Source organism: Xiphias gladius, chromosome 3, assembly GCF_016859285.1.
Source record: "Xiphias gladius isolate SHS-SW01 ecotype Sanya breed wild chromosome 3, ASM1685928v1, whole genome shotgun sequence".
In the NCBI taxonomy this organism is placed as follows: domain Eukaryota; kingdom Metazoa; phylum Chordata; class Actinopteri; order Istiophoriformes; family Xiphiidae; genus Xiphias; species Xiphias gladius.
In genome coordinates, this window is record NC_053402.1 from 20,355,050 (window position 1) to 20,373,629 (window position 18,580).

The window sequence follows — 18,580 nt, forward strand, 5'->3', positions numbered from 1 at the left end:
CTGGCAGAAAATCAGAGAGATTTATACTCGCCAAAAGACTTTTAAAAATGTTTTCACTATGTAACTGCCTGCAGTTAAGTGAAGAATAACAAATAGTAGATTGGGTAGAGTGGGTATAAAATGTTGTTGTGTATGGTGGCAAACTAGTGGCAGAAAATCATCAACCTAGAGGCTGTCGTGAGGTTTCACTTCTCTTTTTCATGCCATAATGTCTGGGGTATGTTCCTTAATGGTCTAGGATCTCGTCTATCAATGTGATCACCAAAATAACTACAGAAAAAAAACTCATTGGATGCTTCACAACACATTCTGAAGCAAAATTACACAAAAATGCCCGTTTTAGTTCACCGTAGTAGAAAAGCCCCTCCAACTTCAGTCATTTTCAGCCTCATTAATCACAAAAACTCAGGAAGGATAACAGGGAATGATCCGTGGGCGAAAGCTGAAGGAGAAGCTTGTTTTCTCAGCATGTAGTAGAGGAGAGTGTTGTCCAGAGAGTGGGCAGGGCTTATCAAAGAAGACACATCAGTCATCTTATCCGAGTGTCAGTGGCAAGCACCGCATGTGAGTCTGGGGTGCGTGTATGTCAGAAAGGGTGGGGTGGGGGTAGTGGTCATATCGGGAGGGAGATAACTGAGGGATTGAGTGACAGATGGTGTTTTTCTACATGGATTGTGGCTCCTAACAGCCCCCCCCCCCCCCATCAACACTCAACCACACACAAAGAGACAGTGATTATACTAATGGTTGATAAGAAACAGTAGCCTAAGAATGAGCTTATAATACACAAAAAAACGTTTGTGTGACACAAAGGGTTGGTGTGATCATGAATAAAGAGTAGTGTCGGTCTTTGTGACGTTTTCTGTCATTTTCTCTGTAGCAGTTGTGGACAGTGGTCACAGTGGACAGGAAACTATGATTTTTACTAATACCCAAAGCTTTTAAAGGAAATAGGTCTAAAAAGATTAATGATCAGAAAGCTCCCTTTCAACAAAATGACACCAGTTTAATGTAAACCGAGTCCTCTCTTTAGGGCTGCAACTAATGATTATTTTTTTATGATCAATTAATCTGCTTAATTATTTTCTTGCTTGTGAAATCTGAGAAAATAGTGAAAAAGGCCTGTTATAATGTACCACAGCTCAAGGAGATGTATTCGAAGTTGCTTGCTTTATTTGACCTTCAGTCCAAAACCAAAACATATTCAGTCTATCGTCATATACAGTATGACAAAAACGCATCAAGTCTAAATGAGTAAAACGATTAATGGATAAAGATGGCACAGAATATTCTTTTGGTTAAAGAACGTGCAGAAAAAGTGGCGTTAAACAGAGGAAAGCTGCTGATTGTGCTTTAGGTCATCCAGACTACTTTAAGGAAAATGTCATTTTTGAAGAACTTCCTGTTAAACTACAGAATATTTGAGTTGCAAATTGTATTTTAAAATGGAATTTTTTATTTATTTATTTATTTATTTTTACACCCATTTTACTTGTTTTCTAATTTTCAAAGAGATTCCACTAAATTATATAAAATTAAAATTATATAAAAAATAAAAACTGGACATAATGCACACTACTTACACATACGTACATATATAGTTAATATAGATATGTTTAGACAATATGAAAGAAGCCTCTTGAACTGTGACGATTGTGTGCTATGGCAGTATTGTTGTTCTGTACACTTTGTTTTGTGTTGTGTTCTTATGTCAGCATAAGGAAGTTGGGTTAGTTGAGAACGGTGGCCATCTAGCCCCTCTTCGCTGCTGCTGCGGTGTTGCTACGGGAACCCTATTGCTATGGTAGCAGTGTAGAGGATTGTCACACCTCATTAGAAGACTTTGCGGGGGGAAAACAGAAAGAAACAAGATGGAGAGAGAGAAATAAAGAAACAGGAGAGAGCAAATTTGGGAGGAGGAGAGGGAGAACAATGAGCCGCACAGGAGCGGGGGGGGGGGGTAGGAAGAGACAGGAAGGCACCAACACAGAGAGAGGGAGGAGTGCAGGGTGAAAAAGGAAGAGATAAAACTGAAATCCCCAGAGGAAGGAAAGCTAGAGGAATGCAAATAGAAGCAGAGAGAGAGATTGTAAAGGGGAAGAGCTCCAGCTCTACGGGATGGCTGCGTCTATTGCTGTTGAGGCAGTAAAATATGAATGAATGAATGAATGAATGAATGAATAAGAAGTAGAGTGTTAAGGGTGTGTGGGTGGGGAAAGAAAACAGTGGTGTGATTGGAGGAGAAGAAGCTGTTGCATAGACCCAAAAAGACAAAGGAGACAGACTGAGAAATAAAAATAGGGGGAGGATCATATGTTGACTAATGGGAGCAGAGCGAGAATGAAGGACAAAGATGGGTCGAGGCCACATTAATCTTCTTCATGACTTATCTTTGTGCGCAGGCTTGAAAGCCATCTATAATTTCCCCTGGAACGAGTATCATGTATAGTTTTCACTCAATCTCAGCGGACGTCTACGCCAGGGGCGACAGCAGATATCGCACTGCATCACACACACACATCATCCATGAATCACAACCATGTCACGTCATCACAAGGCGTTGGGGGATGAGAGGAGGATTGGTCAGCACTCCGTGAAGCAGTGTCAGACATTATGTGGACGTTGTGGGAGAGCAGGATGGCGGGATGGAGCTTTGTGTCCTAGTAATTGGCATGCCCCTTTCTTGGAAGAGTGCAGGAAATCGGTGCAGTCACAATGGAGGCAGGAATAAGGGTTTGGTGTGGGGAGGTGGAATTAAGTGATTTGTCATTGTTGAAATGTCAGCGCTTGTGCCGAGGAGATCCGAAGGACAAGAGCCAGAATGTGTGGCTACTGCTTTAGCTTAAAAATGAAGCCCGTACCTCACTTCCTGTTTCAGGTTTGTAGAGCGGTGTGCAGAGTTGAGGGTTTGAGTACTCAAGATCAGCTGCGGGGCAGCAGTGGGAGGGGGGGGCTCCATGCATTGTAGGCTCTGATACTCATCAGATGCTGCATGGGCTGGACATTTCCTCCTCTGCCCTTAGGGTCAGGATAGGGTGGGAAGGCTGGAAAAACGCACGCACGCACGTACACACACTCTCTCACACACGCACACACACACTCTCTCTCGGTCTCTCTCTCTCTATTTGTCATACACTACCTCTCATTCTGACCATATATGGTTGCTGCCACGTCCTTTATGTAAATCCTTCGCTCGCCAGCAAACAGGAAGCAATTGTCACCACAAACGACTATGCAATATACGTATAGCCAACCTTGCTTTGCTCACACACATAATACACACACACACACACACACGCAGACACACGCTTACTCACAATGCTTACGTCAGTCTTAGTTTATTACTAAGAAAAAAGTTATTACAGCCCCAGAACTTAAACCTTTTTGGTTTGCTTAGTAAGTGTGCTGTGGGGAAATACCAGCATTGCAGAGATGTTTCGACACTTCCATCTAACTCACACTTACAGTCACTTCTAATGTCACAAGAGCCAGACTGATAAATTGGCCAGACTGATATATACCAAAATTGCCAAACAAGGTTTGAAGTAATTTGGGAACAGTGTCATCTTTTGCTGACAGAAGTTTAATTGGACCACTATGACAGGCTAAGGTGCAGTTTCTTCCCAGAAGCTCTTAGAAACAGATACCTTTGTTAGAAACGCTAAAAACTGGATGAATATGAGGAAGCACGCGGTTCCATTTGAGTTTCCTTTCCTTACATTGAAAAGCATTTGTTAATTAGTGCCTCCTTTCAATGAGATATTTTTAATTTGACCACTATAGTACGTCAAGAGCACTGACAATTTGATTTTTCAACTGTAAAATATCCCAGTTAGCATGCATCTTGGTCACAATTATTTGATAAAATAAATCTCTGATTGTTGCTAAGGTTATATTCTTGTGTTTTAAAAAGTACTATCGGCTGATATATATCATTATCGGAATTTTTTACCAAGTTTGTTGTTTTATCATCACAATTCACATCTGTAGTGACACACATGACTAAGCCAAAACAGTGAAATGGTAATGAAATGCTTATTGTAGCATTTTAATTATTATTGTTATTATTTTTCATTTAATGAAAATATAGGCTAAGATGTTATGGCAATCCTCCGTCAAGAAAATGCCACAGACATTAGCAGGATGTTCATTTCACTGGAGGTGACCTCTCCGGATTTTCATGTTAGTTATCTAACGGTGTCAAGCTGCAATAAAGTCAACGGTAAAATAATTTTCCTCCTGCTATAAAAGTATTTTATTAGGCCATAGCACAGCTCATGAAAGCTCGGGACTGATCCATTTGCAAAAACCATTTTCAAGTACTTATAAGGTGGAAACTGATGCCACAGATACTATAGATAAAAAAAACATTACAAAAACATTACATTCTTTATGTTTAAGAAATGAAAATGATTCTATAGCCATTCCAAGCAAGCAGATCTGTATCTGTATGTTGAAAGAATCTAGGTCAGAGTATCTATAAATAATCATTTGCGCTACATTTGTTGGATTTTCCTTGTTGAACCACACAAACACATTGAAGTGGTTCATCTGGCTGTGTCACGCATTTCATTCAAAATGTGACGTGTTACTCGCCCTGCGTGTTTTTGACCTTCTCTTTGTTTCTAACATCATCATGCTCGTTCTGCAGGTTCTCTACAGGGAGGATTTTGAGAAGAATAAAGGAAAAGGTTTCAGCGTGGTCGCAGACACGCCGGAGCTGCAGAGAATTAAGAAAACGCAGGATCAAATCAGCAATGTAAGTGGCAGCAACACAGTCACCAAACGGATCACCCCTCACTCCACCTGTCCATTTATTTCTCTAAATCGTAGCAGAAGAGCTCAATATTTTGACAAAGACTGAACATTTAGGGCTCTTCTAGTGCTGTTTGGGAGCCCTCGGTGTGAAGCCAGTCTGGTATGAATTGATTAGTTTATATGATTATAATCTCTTTTGGGTGATATCACAGCTTCAAGCTAACGCTTAAGCAGGTCATGCTTACCTGGTGCATAGTTAAAAACGGATGTTGGCACTGTTATAAATACCGGCAGAAACCACCAGAACAATAACAGATATGGGTTTTTTTTTTTTGGTTTTTGTTTTCTTTTACAGAGTTGATCATTTCCTTTACTTCGCTTCCTGATATTAGCTGCAACGCCTCTATCTCAGGCCTCAGAGCTTCACTAGATTAACATCTCAAGTTTCATCATATTTTGCACGTTGCTTTTTGTTCGTTTGTTTGTTTTTTACTTTGTAGGTATCTTTCATCCTTCCACCTAGTCACTGACATCAGTTAAGGCCGGGCTTCTTCTGGTCACACTGCTCCTCATTTATATTAATGGTATTCTCCTCAAATCACTTTCCCACATGGAGCATTCTCCTCCACGCTCCCCTCCTCTTTCCCTCTGCTCCTGTTATTGATTTGCCATTTCTCTGTAAATACAGAACAGCGATGTAGAAAATGTCCCGAGACTGCTCAAGTTAGCCCTAAAGGCCTTTATTTCCATGCGAAACACTCGCACACAAACACGAGCCATAGGTCGTTACGCATAACCAGCTCCGCACCGGCCTCACTAATGGCGTAATTAGTATGAAGGGTGATGGGTAATTACTGCTTTCATGTGATGAAAGATCTTGCGTGACTGAGATCAAGGAAATTTGCAAGGCAGCAAAAGATACACATATATTACATGTATTTATGGGTGTGCACACACAAGCCACATCAAGCCACCGAGTGCGTTATGGCGGGATGGATTGGGGCGCATCGTGAAGTGTTTTTAGTCACACTGATAAACACGGCATCTGCTTGCAATCAGTGCGTCATTCACAGCCAATCATCAGGGAACCACTCCAGATGAATGCCACATCTCTCTCCCTTTTTGTTCTCTTCCCTGGACACTAAGAAACAAACCACTTTAATCAGCGCCCTCGCCAGAGTGTCAGCGATGTGGGGCCTTTCATTCACCTCTGCTCGTCTAGGTTTGGTTTTTGCTCTGTCTTGGCTCTCGGCGCGCTCTCTTCCATTTCCCATCACCTTCCTCTTGTCAAGCAGCAAAAAAGAAGTAGCGGGGAGGGGGGTTTAGTTCAGCAGCAGACCTGACACTTCCTGTAAACACACACACACACACACACACACACACACACACACACACACACACACACACACACACACACACACTATCTGTTCAACCTGCTCCTTCAAAACAAACGAAAATAATCTCCCTCACACACTCTCACTTAGCATATTGCACTCGAGAACAGCCACTGTGTTCTCCCAGTCACTTGCTTCACAAACACTCCGTCATCACATCAAGTCTGTGAACACACTCCTTGCTAATGCAGCCGGGCACAGTGGGCTCTTTCAGCGGGGACAGAATCAGCGTTTGTAGGTCTCGACCAAGGCGCTGTGAGTCAGGCTGTTATCAGCCTGGCAATAAGGGGGACGGGTTATTTAGTGTAGTCATAGAGCAGTCACTCAGTTTCAGTTTCACCAGTGTGGCCCTGTTTCACGTTGTAACACTGAATGCAGCCTTTGTCACACCAGCTGGAGAGGCTGCAGGGTGATCCAGGAACTCTTTGTACCTGAAGTTTTTGTTTCGTCACGCCTCAGTTTCTGACTTACGGATTCGAAAAGCTCTTACCAAAATGTTCGCTTAAGCTTGAGATATTGGTCATTTAAACCGATTTAAGTCTGTTGTGCTTAGTCATATGATTCCCCGTCCCCTCCTCCTCTCAGTCTTTCCTCTTGAAACTAGCCGGCTCACCCTCATCCTAAGCGTTCAGGCTTCTACTTTGTTCCCTTTTTTTTTTCACTTCACCTGCGCTTCCTGATGTGTCAGCGAAGGTTGCTATGCAACGCTGAGCTCGCCGTACATCCGGCCGCTGAGATGACATTTCCTCTCAGCGTCTAGCTTACTTCCCCAGGCTTTGCTGTAAGTGGCGCGCCCCACCTATCACCACAAATGCAGGCCTGCTCGAGAGCGAGTGGGAGACCTCTGGTGGATAGACGGTTAACTACACACTGTGACAGCTTCCTAGTTATAAAACTGCACCTGTGGATTTGAGGGTCTTACCAGGGTATCTGCAGTTCTTGAAAAGTCTTAAAAAGCATTTTTTTTTTTTTTCATCTTAAAACGTCATGAGTTTTTCTTTAGGTTGCTGTAGGCAGTAATTTTACTTATAAAATGGTTTTGTATGTCTTTTTAGCAAACACTGGCTGGAAAATCACAGTAGTACCATTGTTCCAGACATCTGATGCTATATAAAATTCATACGTGGACCTTAAATAAAAAGGCTATTTTTTTTAATTGTGAAATCCTTCTATCCATTTATCCATCCATTTTATTGCTGCTTGTCCAGGTACAGGTCGTGTTGTGTGTCCTCCACCTCAATTCCCTTACACGGTTTGGGTTTGTCTCTTGCAGATCAAGTACCATGAGGAGTTTGAGAAGAGGAAGATGGGGGGAGAGGCCCCACATCCACCAAGCAGCCCCAGCCCAGGTACATTTTTTTCCCCCAAAAAAACATACTTTCACACTTAGCACTAGACAAAAAAAGGCAGCAGTAGTAGTTGTAGTAAGAATGGTAGAAAAATAGTAGGCAGGAGGAGGGACGGGTTTACGATGTTTTTCAGAAACTTTGTTACAACCTGAATTGATTAGTTCCCTCAAACCCCCCCCCCCAAGTAAAAATAAAACCAAAACTATCGTGTGACTAGATAGTAATAATGAAAGAAAACTATAATTTTTTTTGTGTGATTTGGGCGAACCTTAACCCTTCAATGCCTCATAATTACTTTAGGCATTTTGGTTTTCTGGGAAACGTACGCTAATTACTGCCTTGTGCTTGGCTCCGTCCCTGCCACAGGCCGTTGGAGCTCCCCAGGCTGGGTGTTTCCTAGTCACACAACTCAGGGATCTTGGTCATAACTTGTTCTCTGCCTTGTTCTCAACCCGCTTCAGCTATTAATAGTTACATAGCTGTAGACATTGCTGTGTTTCACAATCATTAAAGTAATTCTAATATTGGATAGTCTGAACTTAAATGAACAAACAGTTTTATTCATTACTCAAGCAGGAAGATCGTTTGCCTAAGCGCCGACTTAGCAACTCTGAAGTAATAAGTATGAACAACATTATGAACATTCAGTATTTTAATGAGTTTTAATGAGTGATTTTTTTTAATTAGTGGTGTTTTGTATTTTAAATGCTTGATTTACCATAAACACCGAGAGGGACTGTTGACTAGGTTGTGTGACAGGGAAATCAAGAGCCATTGGATGCACGTCTCGGCTTGCCGTGTTCCTGAATTCCTCACTCTCTCAAAGAGTCAGTGCAGACACACAGAGAGGAGCAGGTACACCTGGCTTTGCCATGCATTTGCCGAATGCATTGAAAGCTTAATTCTCCACCCCAAAAGAATAGAATAGAGTTTACAGACTTATAGCTTGCTACTGAATCCTGTTATATCTCCCGGTAAGTCCGATTTTCTGAGACAGAGTAGCATTCGAAGATACGTCTCCAGCTCTTTCATTTGCCTTTCTGTTTTCTTTCTGCGTCATCAGCAGCTTACCAGCCCTCTGCAGGCTCTCAGAACTACAACTATGAACCTGCTCCTGAACCAGTGCGCCAGGCGGCTGGCGGCCCACCTCCCAGTGCCGGGGTAGGTCCTCCACTGTCCCCTCACTTTTGCTGCAGATGGTCAGGGAGTACAACTTGATGAACTCAAAACCTTGAAAATTGTCAGAAGAGATTGCTTTAACCTGCTCAGTACTGTAAAAATAATGTTTACACTTGCTGGAACAGTTAGTTTTGCAAGTACTTTGATAATTAATCGTCAGGGTTTCTTTTTTAAGCAAATACTGCAAAAGTTCACTGGCTTTAGCTTCTCAGTATTTTTTCTCAAAAAACTCATTCTTACATAAATGATTTCTGCTGTAGCTCCTTTCGAGCAGCTGTTTTTAGGAACGGACTGAACCCCCTTGGTGTTAATTGTGTGTCCACAGAAGCGGTACAGAGCAGTGTACGACTACTCTGCTGCCGACGAGGACGAGGTGTCCTTCATGGACGGAGACGTGATCGTAGATGTGCAGCAGATCGACGAGGGCTGGATGTACGGCCGCGTGGAGCGCACCGGCCAGCAGGGCATGTTGCCTGCCAACTACGTGGAGGCCATCTGAGTGAGAGGGAGAGAAAAAGAAAGGAGGAGGAGGTAGAGAAAGGGAGGGAAAGAAGGAAAGGAAAAGCCCAGTGCCATCTCATCTTAATGCCGCTTTCTCTTGATTTTACTCTTGTTCCCTAATCTGTCCTGTGAGACCTTAACACCCCCCCGCATCCCTACTCTGCTCTCACTGTTCAGCTCGCCAACCACAGACACCCTCTATCGATCCGTCTGTCTGTCCTTCTCTGTCCGTCTGTCTGCCTGCCTGGCTCTCTGTCTGTCCGTCTGTCCGTGCTGATGTCTGTCTCTGTTTGGATGTTCGTCGTCCTCTTTATCTTTTTCCCAGTCCTGGCTCCACTCTCATGCTGTCACAAGTGGAAATTGAAAAGTCTTAAAAGATAAACTCGCAGTTCATCGCAGCAGGTCAGGGGTCACGCCGCGTCGCGCAGCTCCATCCTAGCCATAGCACTTAACAGTCCTGACACAACATCGTGCAAAAGTAAAGAAGTAAAAAAAAAAAAAATTAAAAAGCCCCTTTTCCCCACAAGTAAGTCACCACAGCTGCAGACATTACTCTGTGGACAAGATAAGTTTGAAGTGCGGGTAGGTGTGACATTTTCGTAGGCTCATTTGTTATGTTTTTTTCCTTTCTTTAATTTTGTAGCGTGATCTTGGCCAGACTGGAAACACAGTGTAGAATCTCAGTCTATCAGAACTAAGCTTGAATATCTTTGACTTGTGTACATTCCTTTAACCTCTAACCCTGTTGCTGTTGCACCAATCAGCCAGTTATCAGTCTTAACAGAGAGGTTTTTAATATATTTATAGACACACATCTCGCCGTTGTGTGCTCAAGCAGGCAACTTCGTGTTCAGCACTGCATTGTGGGTTATCGTTGTGAAACTGGAAATCCTAGCCTAACTGAAGAGCACCCCCTGTCGATGCCTTTCTCGGGCTTGCCGGATACAGGAGGGATCAGGGACAAGTTAGGGGACATTATCGGTCCATCTCTTGCAGCCACACTGAATACATCACCTCAGCTGCTGTTGATGTATGGTCTATACGCCCTTATTCCTGTTTCTTTGCGGCCTGAAGGCCTTCAGTCACGAGAGAATCACAAAGTTATGGTGATTGAAGGTTTGGAGAATGGAGATGGGAACAGGTCAAGTCCTTTTCCTTTTTGCTACAAAATCACCATCAAAGAAAACACGTATAAAAGAGAAGGCCAAGCACAACTCTATATTTTTTTATTTTAAATTTATTCCACTGTTGCTGTGAGTGAACATTCCAGTCTCTTTTTTTTTTTTTTTTTTTTTCCATTTAATGTGAGAGAAATTGGTGAAACCTTGGCTGTGGTAAATGTTGTTGCGGTTTTTCTCATGCTGTTTTTCCTCTGCCTTTTTTCCTTGTTATTGTAAGAAGCTTATTTTCCAAAAAAAAAAAAAAAAAAAAAGTTAGTGTATTGAATAAATAAACCAGCAACTCAGTTTATGACTCAAAACAGAAGAGTTTATCTGGACTCGTGCGGCCGCAGTATTAGATCAGTCCTTGGATTAATCAACCTGCAGTTTTAGGTCAGAACAGTGCTGGCAGCCAGTTTGGGAAATCAGCCGAATGCTCGCACGTTCAAGCCTGTTTTGTGACCGATGTATCTCTATTAATGCTGCTTATTATTCTGGAGCTTCTAAGAAAGAGTAATGTTATAGAATTGCATTTAAAATACACATGAAAGAAAGTTTTATTGTATTCTCTGGTCATTAAAACATCCATAAAAGGCCGGCTTTTTTTTTTTTTTTTTTTTTTTTTGGTCCATCTGACAGCTGAATCCCAAAATTGCCAACTATTTTTGATATTTGACCAGTGTATCAGCCAAATATTTACCAGCGTTTGGTTTTCGGGTGGTCAATAAATGTAAAGAGGTTTGGTTCATAAACACAAAATCAAGCATTTAAGTTGCTCGCTATTACACAGAAATGCTGCATCATTCCTCCCCTCTAGACACTGTATTTCTGTGAGGACCTTATCAGACTTAAAAAAATTATATGAGACCATCTCTCAGTGGTGTAGATAATACCTTTTGGCCCCTTGACCATACACACCTTTTCCCCTTTTCTTGCTGTTTCATTCTCCCATGTGATGCACTGTGACTTTCACAGACAACTGATCGGGGCAGTGCGTTTTTTTTTTTTTTTTTTAGGTGGGGTGAGAGGGGCCGTAAATATTTCAGCTTTATTAAAAGAAACAAGGCTCTCAATATGTAGCTAGACGGCATCGATGGCATTGTTATCGTATATATGTCATAAAGGAAAGTTAGGGGAAAAGTTTTTACAGGTCATGGTGCTCTGGGAAGCGGCTTGCCCGCAGATAAAAGCCGTTCATGCTTTTTGTGAACACGTCTGAGGGGAAGTGATGTGATTTTTTTTTTTCTTTAAAGTTGACTCGTGGAGAAAATCTAGCGTGGTGCAAGTCGTCAGTCGGCGTTGAACATTCATAAAAAAAATTTTGCAGCTTTTTAATGTGATGAATTGGGACAGTGCTGATAAAAGGCTAAAAAAACTAAGAAAAAAAAAAAACACTTCCAACGGGTTAATAGGTTGCCAAACGAAGTAAATGAACACGCTGTACAGTATGAATGCGTCTATTTTGCGTTTCCCTCCTCTTGACAACAGGATAAGTGTATGTGCAAAACAGATGCTAGATCAGAATGCTGCTTCTGAGCTCAAGGTTGTGTGATTCACTTGGGTAAACTGAAGAGTTGGTGGTTTGCTTGAAGTGAATTGATAGTTGTTCCTGGCTTATGATGATGTTTGCTCAACTTTAGTTCAATAACAAAGCTACTCACACTGGTAGCCCCTCCCCCCGTTACTCTGCGGATCGCGTCCTATCCAAACTTTCTTTGGTCTCGAGGTCGTCGATGTTGTCAGTGGACGCTCTGGATGAAATGGAAAAAAGTGGCCAAAGACGAGCCGGCGTTGTGTAAGTGTGGCTCAGGATGGATTTGTCAAGGGCCAAGTCGAATTTGAGCATGCGACGATGTAAGTGTGCGGGGCTGGGGGCGGGCTGGGGGGCACAGAGGGCAGCGATCTGATGCTCTCAGTCTCCCGGGCTCTGAGGCGGTGCGAGTTGTTCGTCTGACCTGTACATTAGTCAGGGGTAAACCTCTGCGCGCCAAAGACCGCTCTTCTGCTCTGTCGTCGCTCTCATCCGCTGAACCGTGAGGTCATATTATAACCCTGTTTCCATTCGGTCTCTGTCTCGTATCCTGTCCGCCCACCTGCTGCCATCCCTCGTTCCTTCAGCCTTCCTCGTAGGCTCCCGCGCTTCTGATGAATCACCCCCCCTGCTTCTATGATACTGGTTATATACTGTAGACTTTGCAGTGTGAAATCATGTAATCCACAATCACAGGTTTTTGCATTCAGACCAGTTGTGTGCATTCCATCTTAAATTCTTTTGTTTTTGATATAATTTTTTTTATTTTTTAAATAAAGAAAAAAAATAAAGATACCATATGCATATTGACATACACGTGTCAAAACTCTTACTGAATACATACTCAGAATTAAGGACCTGATATCATCTTCTGTTGCCCTGTTACAGCACTTCAAATTGTACTTATGATTCTGCAGATTCAATAAAATGTCATTTTTCTCACACTGTTGTTTGTGCTACATCTTCTGGAGTGTGCCCCCCCATCCAGCCTCGTTGCTTCGGACACAGAATCAGCAAGTTCAGCCCCTGGCACAAGACGAAATGTATTCTATGAGAATGCATCATATTTAGTCTCTCTCTGGCGTTCATGCAAGATCTTCATCGCTCGAAGGATGTTGTCGGGGGAATGTTTTTCTTTTTAAAAGGCGAATTGGGGCAAAATGGCTGGTGTGCTTGAGATTATGTAAGAGACTGGCCCTGGCACAGCAGATAGGGATGCATTTTTACATGTAGTGTTTTTGTTTTTTTCTGTTTTTTAATATTAGCTAAAGCTATCAGTATGTGCGTTCAGTGTTTTGGACACAACATGCACCCTGCTGTGATTAAGTTGAATGAGTAGAAAGTTACTTTAGATCGATCGGCACTGCTGACATTTGGGGAAAAATCACCTTCCAGTGTTGGGACATTTTTGCCCGGAGTTCGGCCTGCCAGGTAATACTTGTTTTCCCCGGGTCGCTTCGCGCCTGAGAAGGACGCATTTTGGTACTTGCACAGAACGTTTCGTTTTTCCTTGGTCTAATCGGGACTGTAGTTGGTGGCTCGCTGAGGAAAAATCTGCCTGAGAGCCCAAACACGGGGCATAACATGGCACCATTTTATTCCCCTCACCTCCGCTTCCTGTTTTGGAGCGTGAGGGCGGATTTCGCTCCGTTGACCTCCGAGCGCTGCCGATCTTTGCCGACCTTCTGCACAGGCGGTGCTGCTGCTGCTGCCGCTACCGCCGCCGCCGCCGCTGTTTGCGCTGCGTGTCCTCCTCGCATCTACACCGTCCATCTCCGACAGCAGCTCCATCATGGTGGACATTTTGGTGTTGATGTTTTTCGCCATCGTGGGCCTCGTTTTCCTCTCCTACATCATCTACATGCTGTGATGGTGGTGGTGGTGAGGATGGTGATGGTGATGCGAAGAACTCGGCGTCTCAGGCGGCCGGTGCACGGGCGTGCAAGGGGCGCGCGTCCCGATGTGTCTCTCCTGCATCCCTGGTTTCCACCACAATGGACAATGGTAAGGGAGCGTTTCGTTACTTCATATGATTAATGCGATATTTTGCAGACGTTATTAAGCGAAAGCGGTCACGTGGTGCGGGGGTATTAGAAGTACGGGGAGGATACAAGTGAAATATTCCCGAGGGGGGCTTGTGCAGCCTCCCTACGGAAATGATTTCAGTTCTAAAACGGCGCAGAGTCTCTTGACCCCCTGCGGGAAAATTATCCCACCGCCGAAGAGGCAAATAAGAAAATGCTTTTGTTCCCCCTGCTGCCATCTGTTTCAGGAGGAAGAGCCGGGGCCAGGCCGCGATGGTTCCCCACTGGAGCTCCCAGGTGGGATGCGGAGACAGCGACCCGGCGAGGGAGAGGGGGAAAAACAACTGAAGAAGAAGAAGTAGAGGGCCAAACTCTGTCTGCCCCCCCCAAGTCCAATCTGACCGTGATCATCCGACAGAAATTTCACTGCGAGAGCCCCCCCCCACTCACTCCGGCCACTGTGTTTTCTATCGAGGCTGTTTCTCTCTGTGGAGGAGGAGAAACGTTACCATCAAAAAAAAAAAAATCCCCCCAGTGATGGACACAGGACGGTGTTTTTTTTGTAGGTTTGAGTGTAGCACGGGTGAAGAAGTATTTTTCCCCTGTTCTAGCACCGTGAGCTAATTATAGTTTGCACCTGTGATGTGTAGCGTTCAGTTTAACGGTATGATCCGTAGGACGCCATGTGGGGCCCAAACCTCGGGTCCCGCTCCTCCTCACTACAATCAAGATTTTTTAACTCTGTCGTTGTGTTTTGTCTCGATTTATTTATTTATTTTTTGGGCTGCAAATGACACGCATGAGGGGCAACGGTGTCGTTTCAGAAATCCACCCACTGTATGTGCTTCTCGTTTTGTTTTTTGTTTTTTTTTGTGCCACTAAACCTCATACAAACGATGTTGTGTATTAATGATGTTAAGTTGACTGATGCACTGATGATTTACAGAGATCCACGACAGTCTTCGCGATGTGTCAAATAAAGATGATTTTGAGTAAACCCAGCTGCTTTCTCCTCAGTTCCACGCGCAGGTCGCCGTATTCGTCTCCTGTTGACAGCCAGTAGATCATTCAGTTTCGTCGAGGGGGGGAAACGTTCTCCCGAGCGAAACAGTGACATTTTTAAAGTGCAGCTACAGGTTGTTTTTTTTTTTTTAAATCACCTTCTTCTGGTACTTGGCCTTATCGGATTGGCACGATGGAGGCGGGGACAGTGGACATGAAGAGAGAGGATCATAACACTCAACAGAGGTCACTCGCTGGAGTCCAACCAGCGATGAAGGGGTCTAGGTTACCGGGGGCACAACACAAATATTAGTTTTGAAATGATCTTATTTCTTTCTTTCTTTCTTTCTTTTTTTTTTTTAGCTGCGGACACAGTGACCAACACTGTTCCGTTGAAGAGCATTTCCACTGTGGATCGAGCCTTGGTATTATTAGATGTCTGGGGCCAGGTGCTGCCTCGGTGCCTGTACTTGGCTTCGTTTCTCATCCTTTTCGGGAAAATTTCCTTTACGTGTCTGCGGCAACCGTCGGACCAGTACATTAGCAACGAAGAAGCCGTTACAGTCAAAGGTAGCCTCGAACAACCCGATGCTCCACAGGGCATCAGACTGAAACCGACCCCAGCTGTTGTATCCCAAGGATCCCAAGGAAATCTGTTATGGTAGTTACTATACGGTGTCCAAAACAGAGTCGTAGACCTTTAAAGGGTGGGGGGTGGGGGGGCAATATGGTCTCCACACTAATTTCCCCCCTCCCTGCCCGCTGGGCAGAACGCTATGTAGCTGCCTCTATAATTTTAACAACAAAACTATCCCCACGTGGAACTTAATCTCATCAAACGTAAAAAAAAAAAAAAAAGCGAGCTCTAAGTGTGTGTGTGTGTGTGTGTGTGTGTGTGTGTGTGTGTGTGTGTGTGTGTTTATGCAGCCGACCCTGACCTCTGATCTGTGTGTGAAGGTGGAAGGCATCAGCATTAATATTAGTAGTTATATACATTACAGTCCCTGTGTCTTTCTGAAAGCAGCTTGTAGTCACAACCGTAGCTGCTCCATGACTACATTTACCGTTGTCACTTTAAATTTTGTTTTTTTTTAAAGGACGATCATCTATTCTGAGCCTAAAGCTGACTCACAAGCACATATTTTCTCGACTGAAGCGCTCTGCTCACAATTTCCTGTCGAGGGAGACATGCTGGCACGGTGGTGTGAGCAGCCATCGCCTGTGTCAAGGAGGGGGAGGGAGGGGGGGGGGGAATTCATGCTGCTTGTGGTCCAGCAGATGGTGCTGCTCACCCACAGCAGGCTCCGGAGACTCAGCCGGTGGCAGCGCGTCCATGGAGCGAAGTCCAGATGTGTGTGTGTGTGTGTGTGTGTGTGTGTGTGTGTGTGTGTGTGCGTGCGTGTGGAAGAACGGGCTGACACTCACAGCTGATGGAAAACAGCAGGTATGTTATGTTTGGAACGATTCGGGACACACAAATACGGGAGAGGGGAGCCCTTTGTTCATAGCCGTAACTTATTTCTTCATGTTTTACAGTGTATTGGTTTGAATGATCATATTTTGAAAACAACCTTTTTTCCGATAGAGCATTATTCACTATGAACAAGATTCCTGTCTACATTTTCGTTTCATTCAACAGATAAAGGCCTCCTCCATCCTGCTGAGCGCCCTCGAGTGTGTCCGTCCGTCTCCAAGGTCACAGGTCAGCGGCTCCTTCTCCGGGGTGGGATTCACTAATTTTGAGGATTTTGTACAGTCCCTTTAAGGAATCTTAATCTTGCACCGTCCCCTGAATGTGTTTCGAAAACCCACTATTCCTAAATCAGTTCAACATTTTGGGAAATAGGCTTATTTGCTCTCATGCCAAGCGTTAGATGAGAGGATCGATGCCACTCGCCTGTGTGTGCGCTAAAGATGAAGCTACATCCGGCAGCTGATTATCCTATCTCAGCACAAACACTGGAAACGGGGGGGGGGGGGCAATATAACTGCAACTTGTCTTTTTTTTTTTTGTACTTTACAAATTAAACACACAGGAACCAAGGTGTTGATGATCATCTATCTCTCAGTAAGAGAGCATGTAAGCGCATTTCCCGCCAAAATCCCAAGCTATTCCTTCCTGTGTCGGTGCCTCAACGGAACCGCCCGCGCCTCCACCTCCTCCAACCACTCACCTAAGGTTTCTCACACATGTGTGCAGACAGACCTGCTCTGGGAAATAATCGGAATTCCTCTGCTGATAGTATAATCTACCACTTCTCGACACAACAATACACCCGCTGTACTATCTGAGAACACACACACACACACGCGCGCGCGCACGCACATATGCAGTCATCTCAAATCAAACTGCCAGATCGAATGACAGGGCAGCAGTCCACAGCAGCGGGTGCGTTGAAGCTGGACAGTAGAAAGTGGGGCAGGTTTTTGTTTTTTGTTGTTGTGTTGCCCTGCGTGTTGTGTGACCTCGTCGTACTGTTGCTGTAACTTAGACCCGCATTCCTGACCCCCCCCACACACACACAAACCCCTTCCCTTCGCCCACTGACCCCGCCACACTGCCTCTACCCACCATATCAGATCATGTCACAGCTATGTTATGTGTCCATTGAATCAAAATAACCCAGGACAGGTGCCCTTTTGTTTTTTTCGCCTGCAGAGACCTTGGGTTTCCCCCTGCAGCGGTATTTTTGGGAAGATGCAGTAATACGGGACATTTTAAAGTGTTTATCTTTACTTTAAAAGAAAAAAAAAACCAAACACAGAGCACTCTGGCAGTTTTGCAGCCGCGCGTGTTTCTGAGCATATTTTGTTGTCTTCCTGTATTTTCTTTACTGTTTTGGATAGCTGGTAAAATGTACGCAATGTGACATGACTGCCAGATGTTTCCAGTGCATCTTTCTACATCTAAAACACAAACAATAAGCATGCGGTTTGTTTGTTTTTTTGCAGGTTTGTGGAAACCTTATTTTTTTTCCCCATAAACCTTAAACGATTATACAGGGAGCTAATCTATTGTAGAGGGGGCGGCGATACTGGCTTCGTGGCCTCAATAAAACAAAATGCTCTGCAACCACAAGATATGATGATTCAAATAAGGGGAGTAACTTTTACTTTTGGTCAACCTGAAAAAGTCTTCCGTGCTTTTTTTTTTTTTTTTTCTCCAAATCTGCACCCGTTTGCCTCTTCCACGGCTGAAGGAAGCAGCCAAGGGGTCTTCTTTCGGGGGAATGTAAATAACCAGTCGCTTAGACAGACCCAGGGAACACAGGCTGAAGAAATGTGGACACAACACAGAAATAAATGACAGCACTTCATCACGTGGAAAGCACCGAACAGAACAAATCGATGATGTACGACAACGTAAGAGGATCCCAATGTGGATTTTTTTTTTCCCCCTTTACATTGACGCTGCACGTCGTGACCCCTTGATGCCCGCTGCTCGTTTGTAATGCCATCTCCCCTCTGTGGCACCTGTAACCTCTGGCAACCTTTTTTTTTCTGGCATGTCAATGAGACCGAGGGTGGGGGCGAGAATGAGGAATCGAGTGTAATAATACAATAGGTGGCCTGGGAAGGAGGGAGGGGTGGGGTGGGGTGGGGCGCAGAGAGGATAGAGACAGAGCAAATCAAGAAAAAAGGATTCCAAAGAAAGAAATGAGGGAAAGAGAGAAGGAGGGAG

The 18,580-nt window shown here is 44.1% G+C and overlaps 1 protein-coding gene across 3 annotated transcripts in view; it reads left to right on the forward strand.

The window, feature by feature from the left end:
* lasp1 (LIM and SH3 protein 1) overlaps positions 1-12,814 on the forward strand; it is a 29,433-nt gene extending 16,619 nt beyond the window's left edge. For 2 of the 3 annotated variants that reach the window (XM_040122453.1, XM_040122470.1), the window contains exons 4-7: positions 4,652-4,759; positions 7,426-7,501; positions 8,565-8,662; positions 9,006-12,814. In XM_040122453.1, coding sequence (XP_039978387.1) covers positions 4,652-4,759; positions 7,426-7,501; positions 8,565-8,662; positions 9,006-9,179 — 456 coding nt within the window. In that variant the 3' untranslated portion in view covers positions 9,180-12,814. The remainder of the gene's footprint in view (positions 1-4,651; positions 4,760-7,425; positions 7,502-8,564; positions 8,663-9,005) is intronic. The other variant, XM_040122461.1, reaches the window with a different exon arrangement.
* Positions 12,815-18,580: the final 5,766 nt, after the last annotated feature.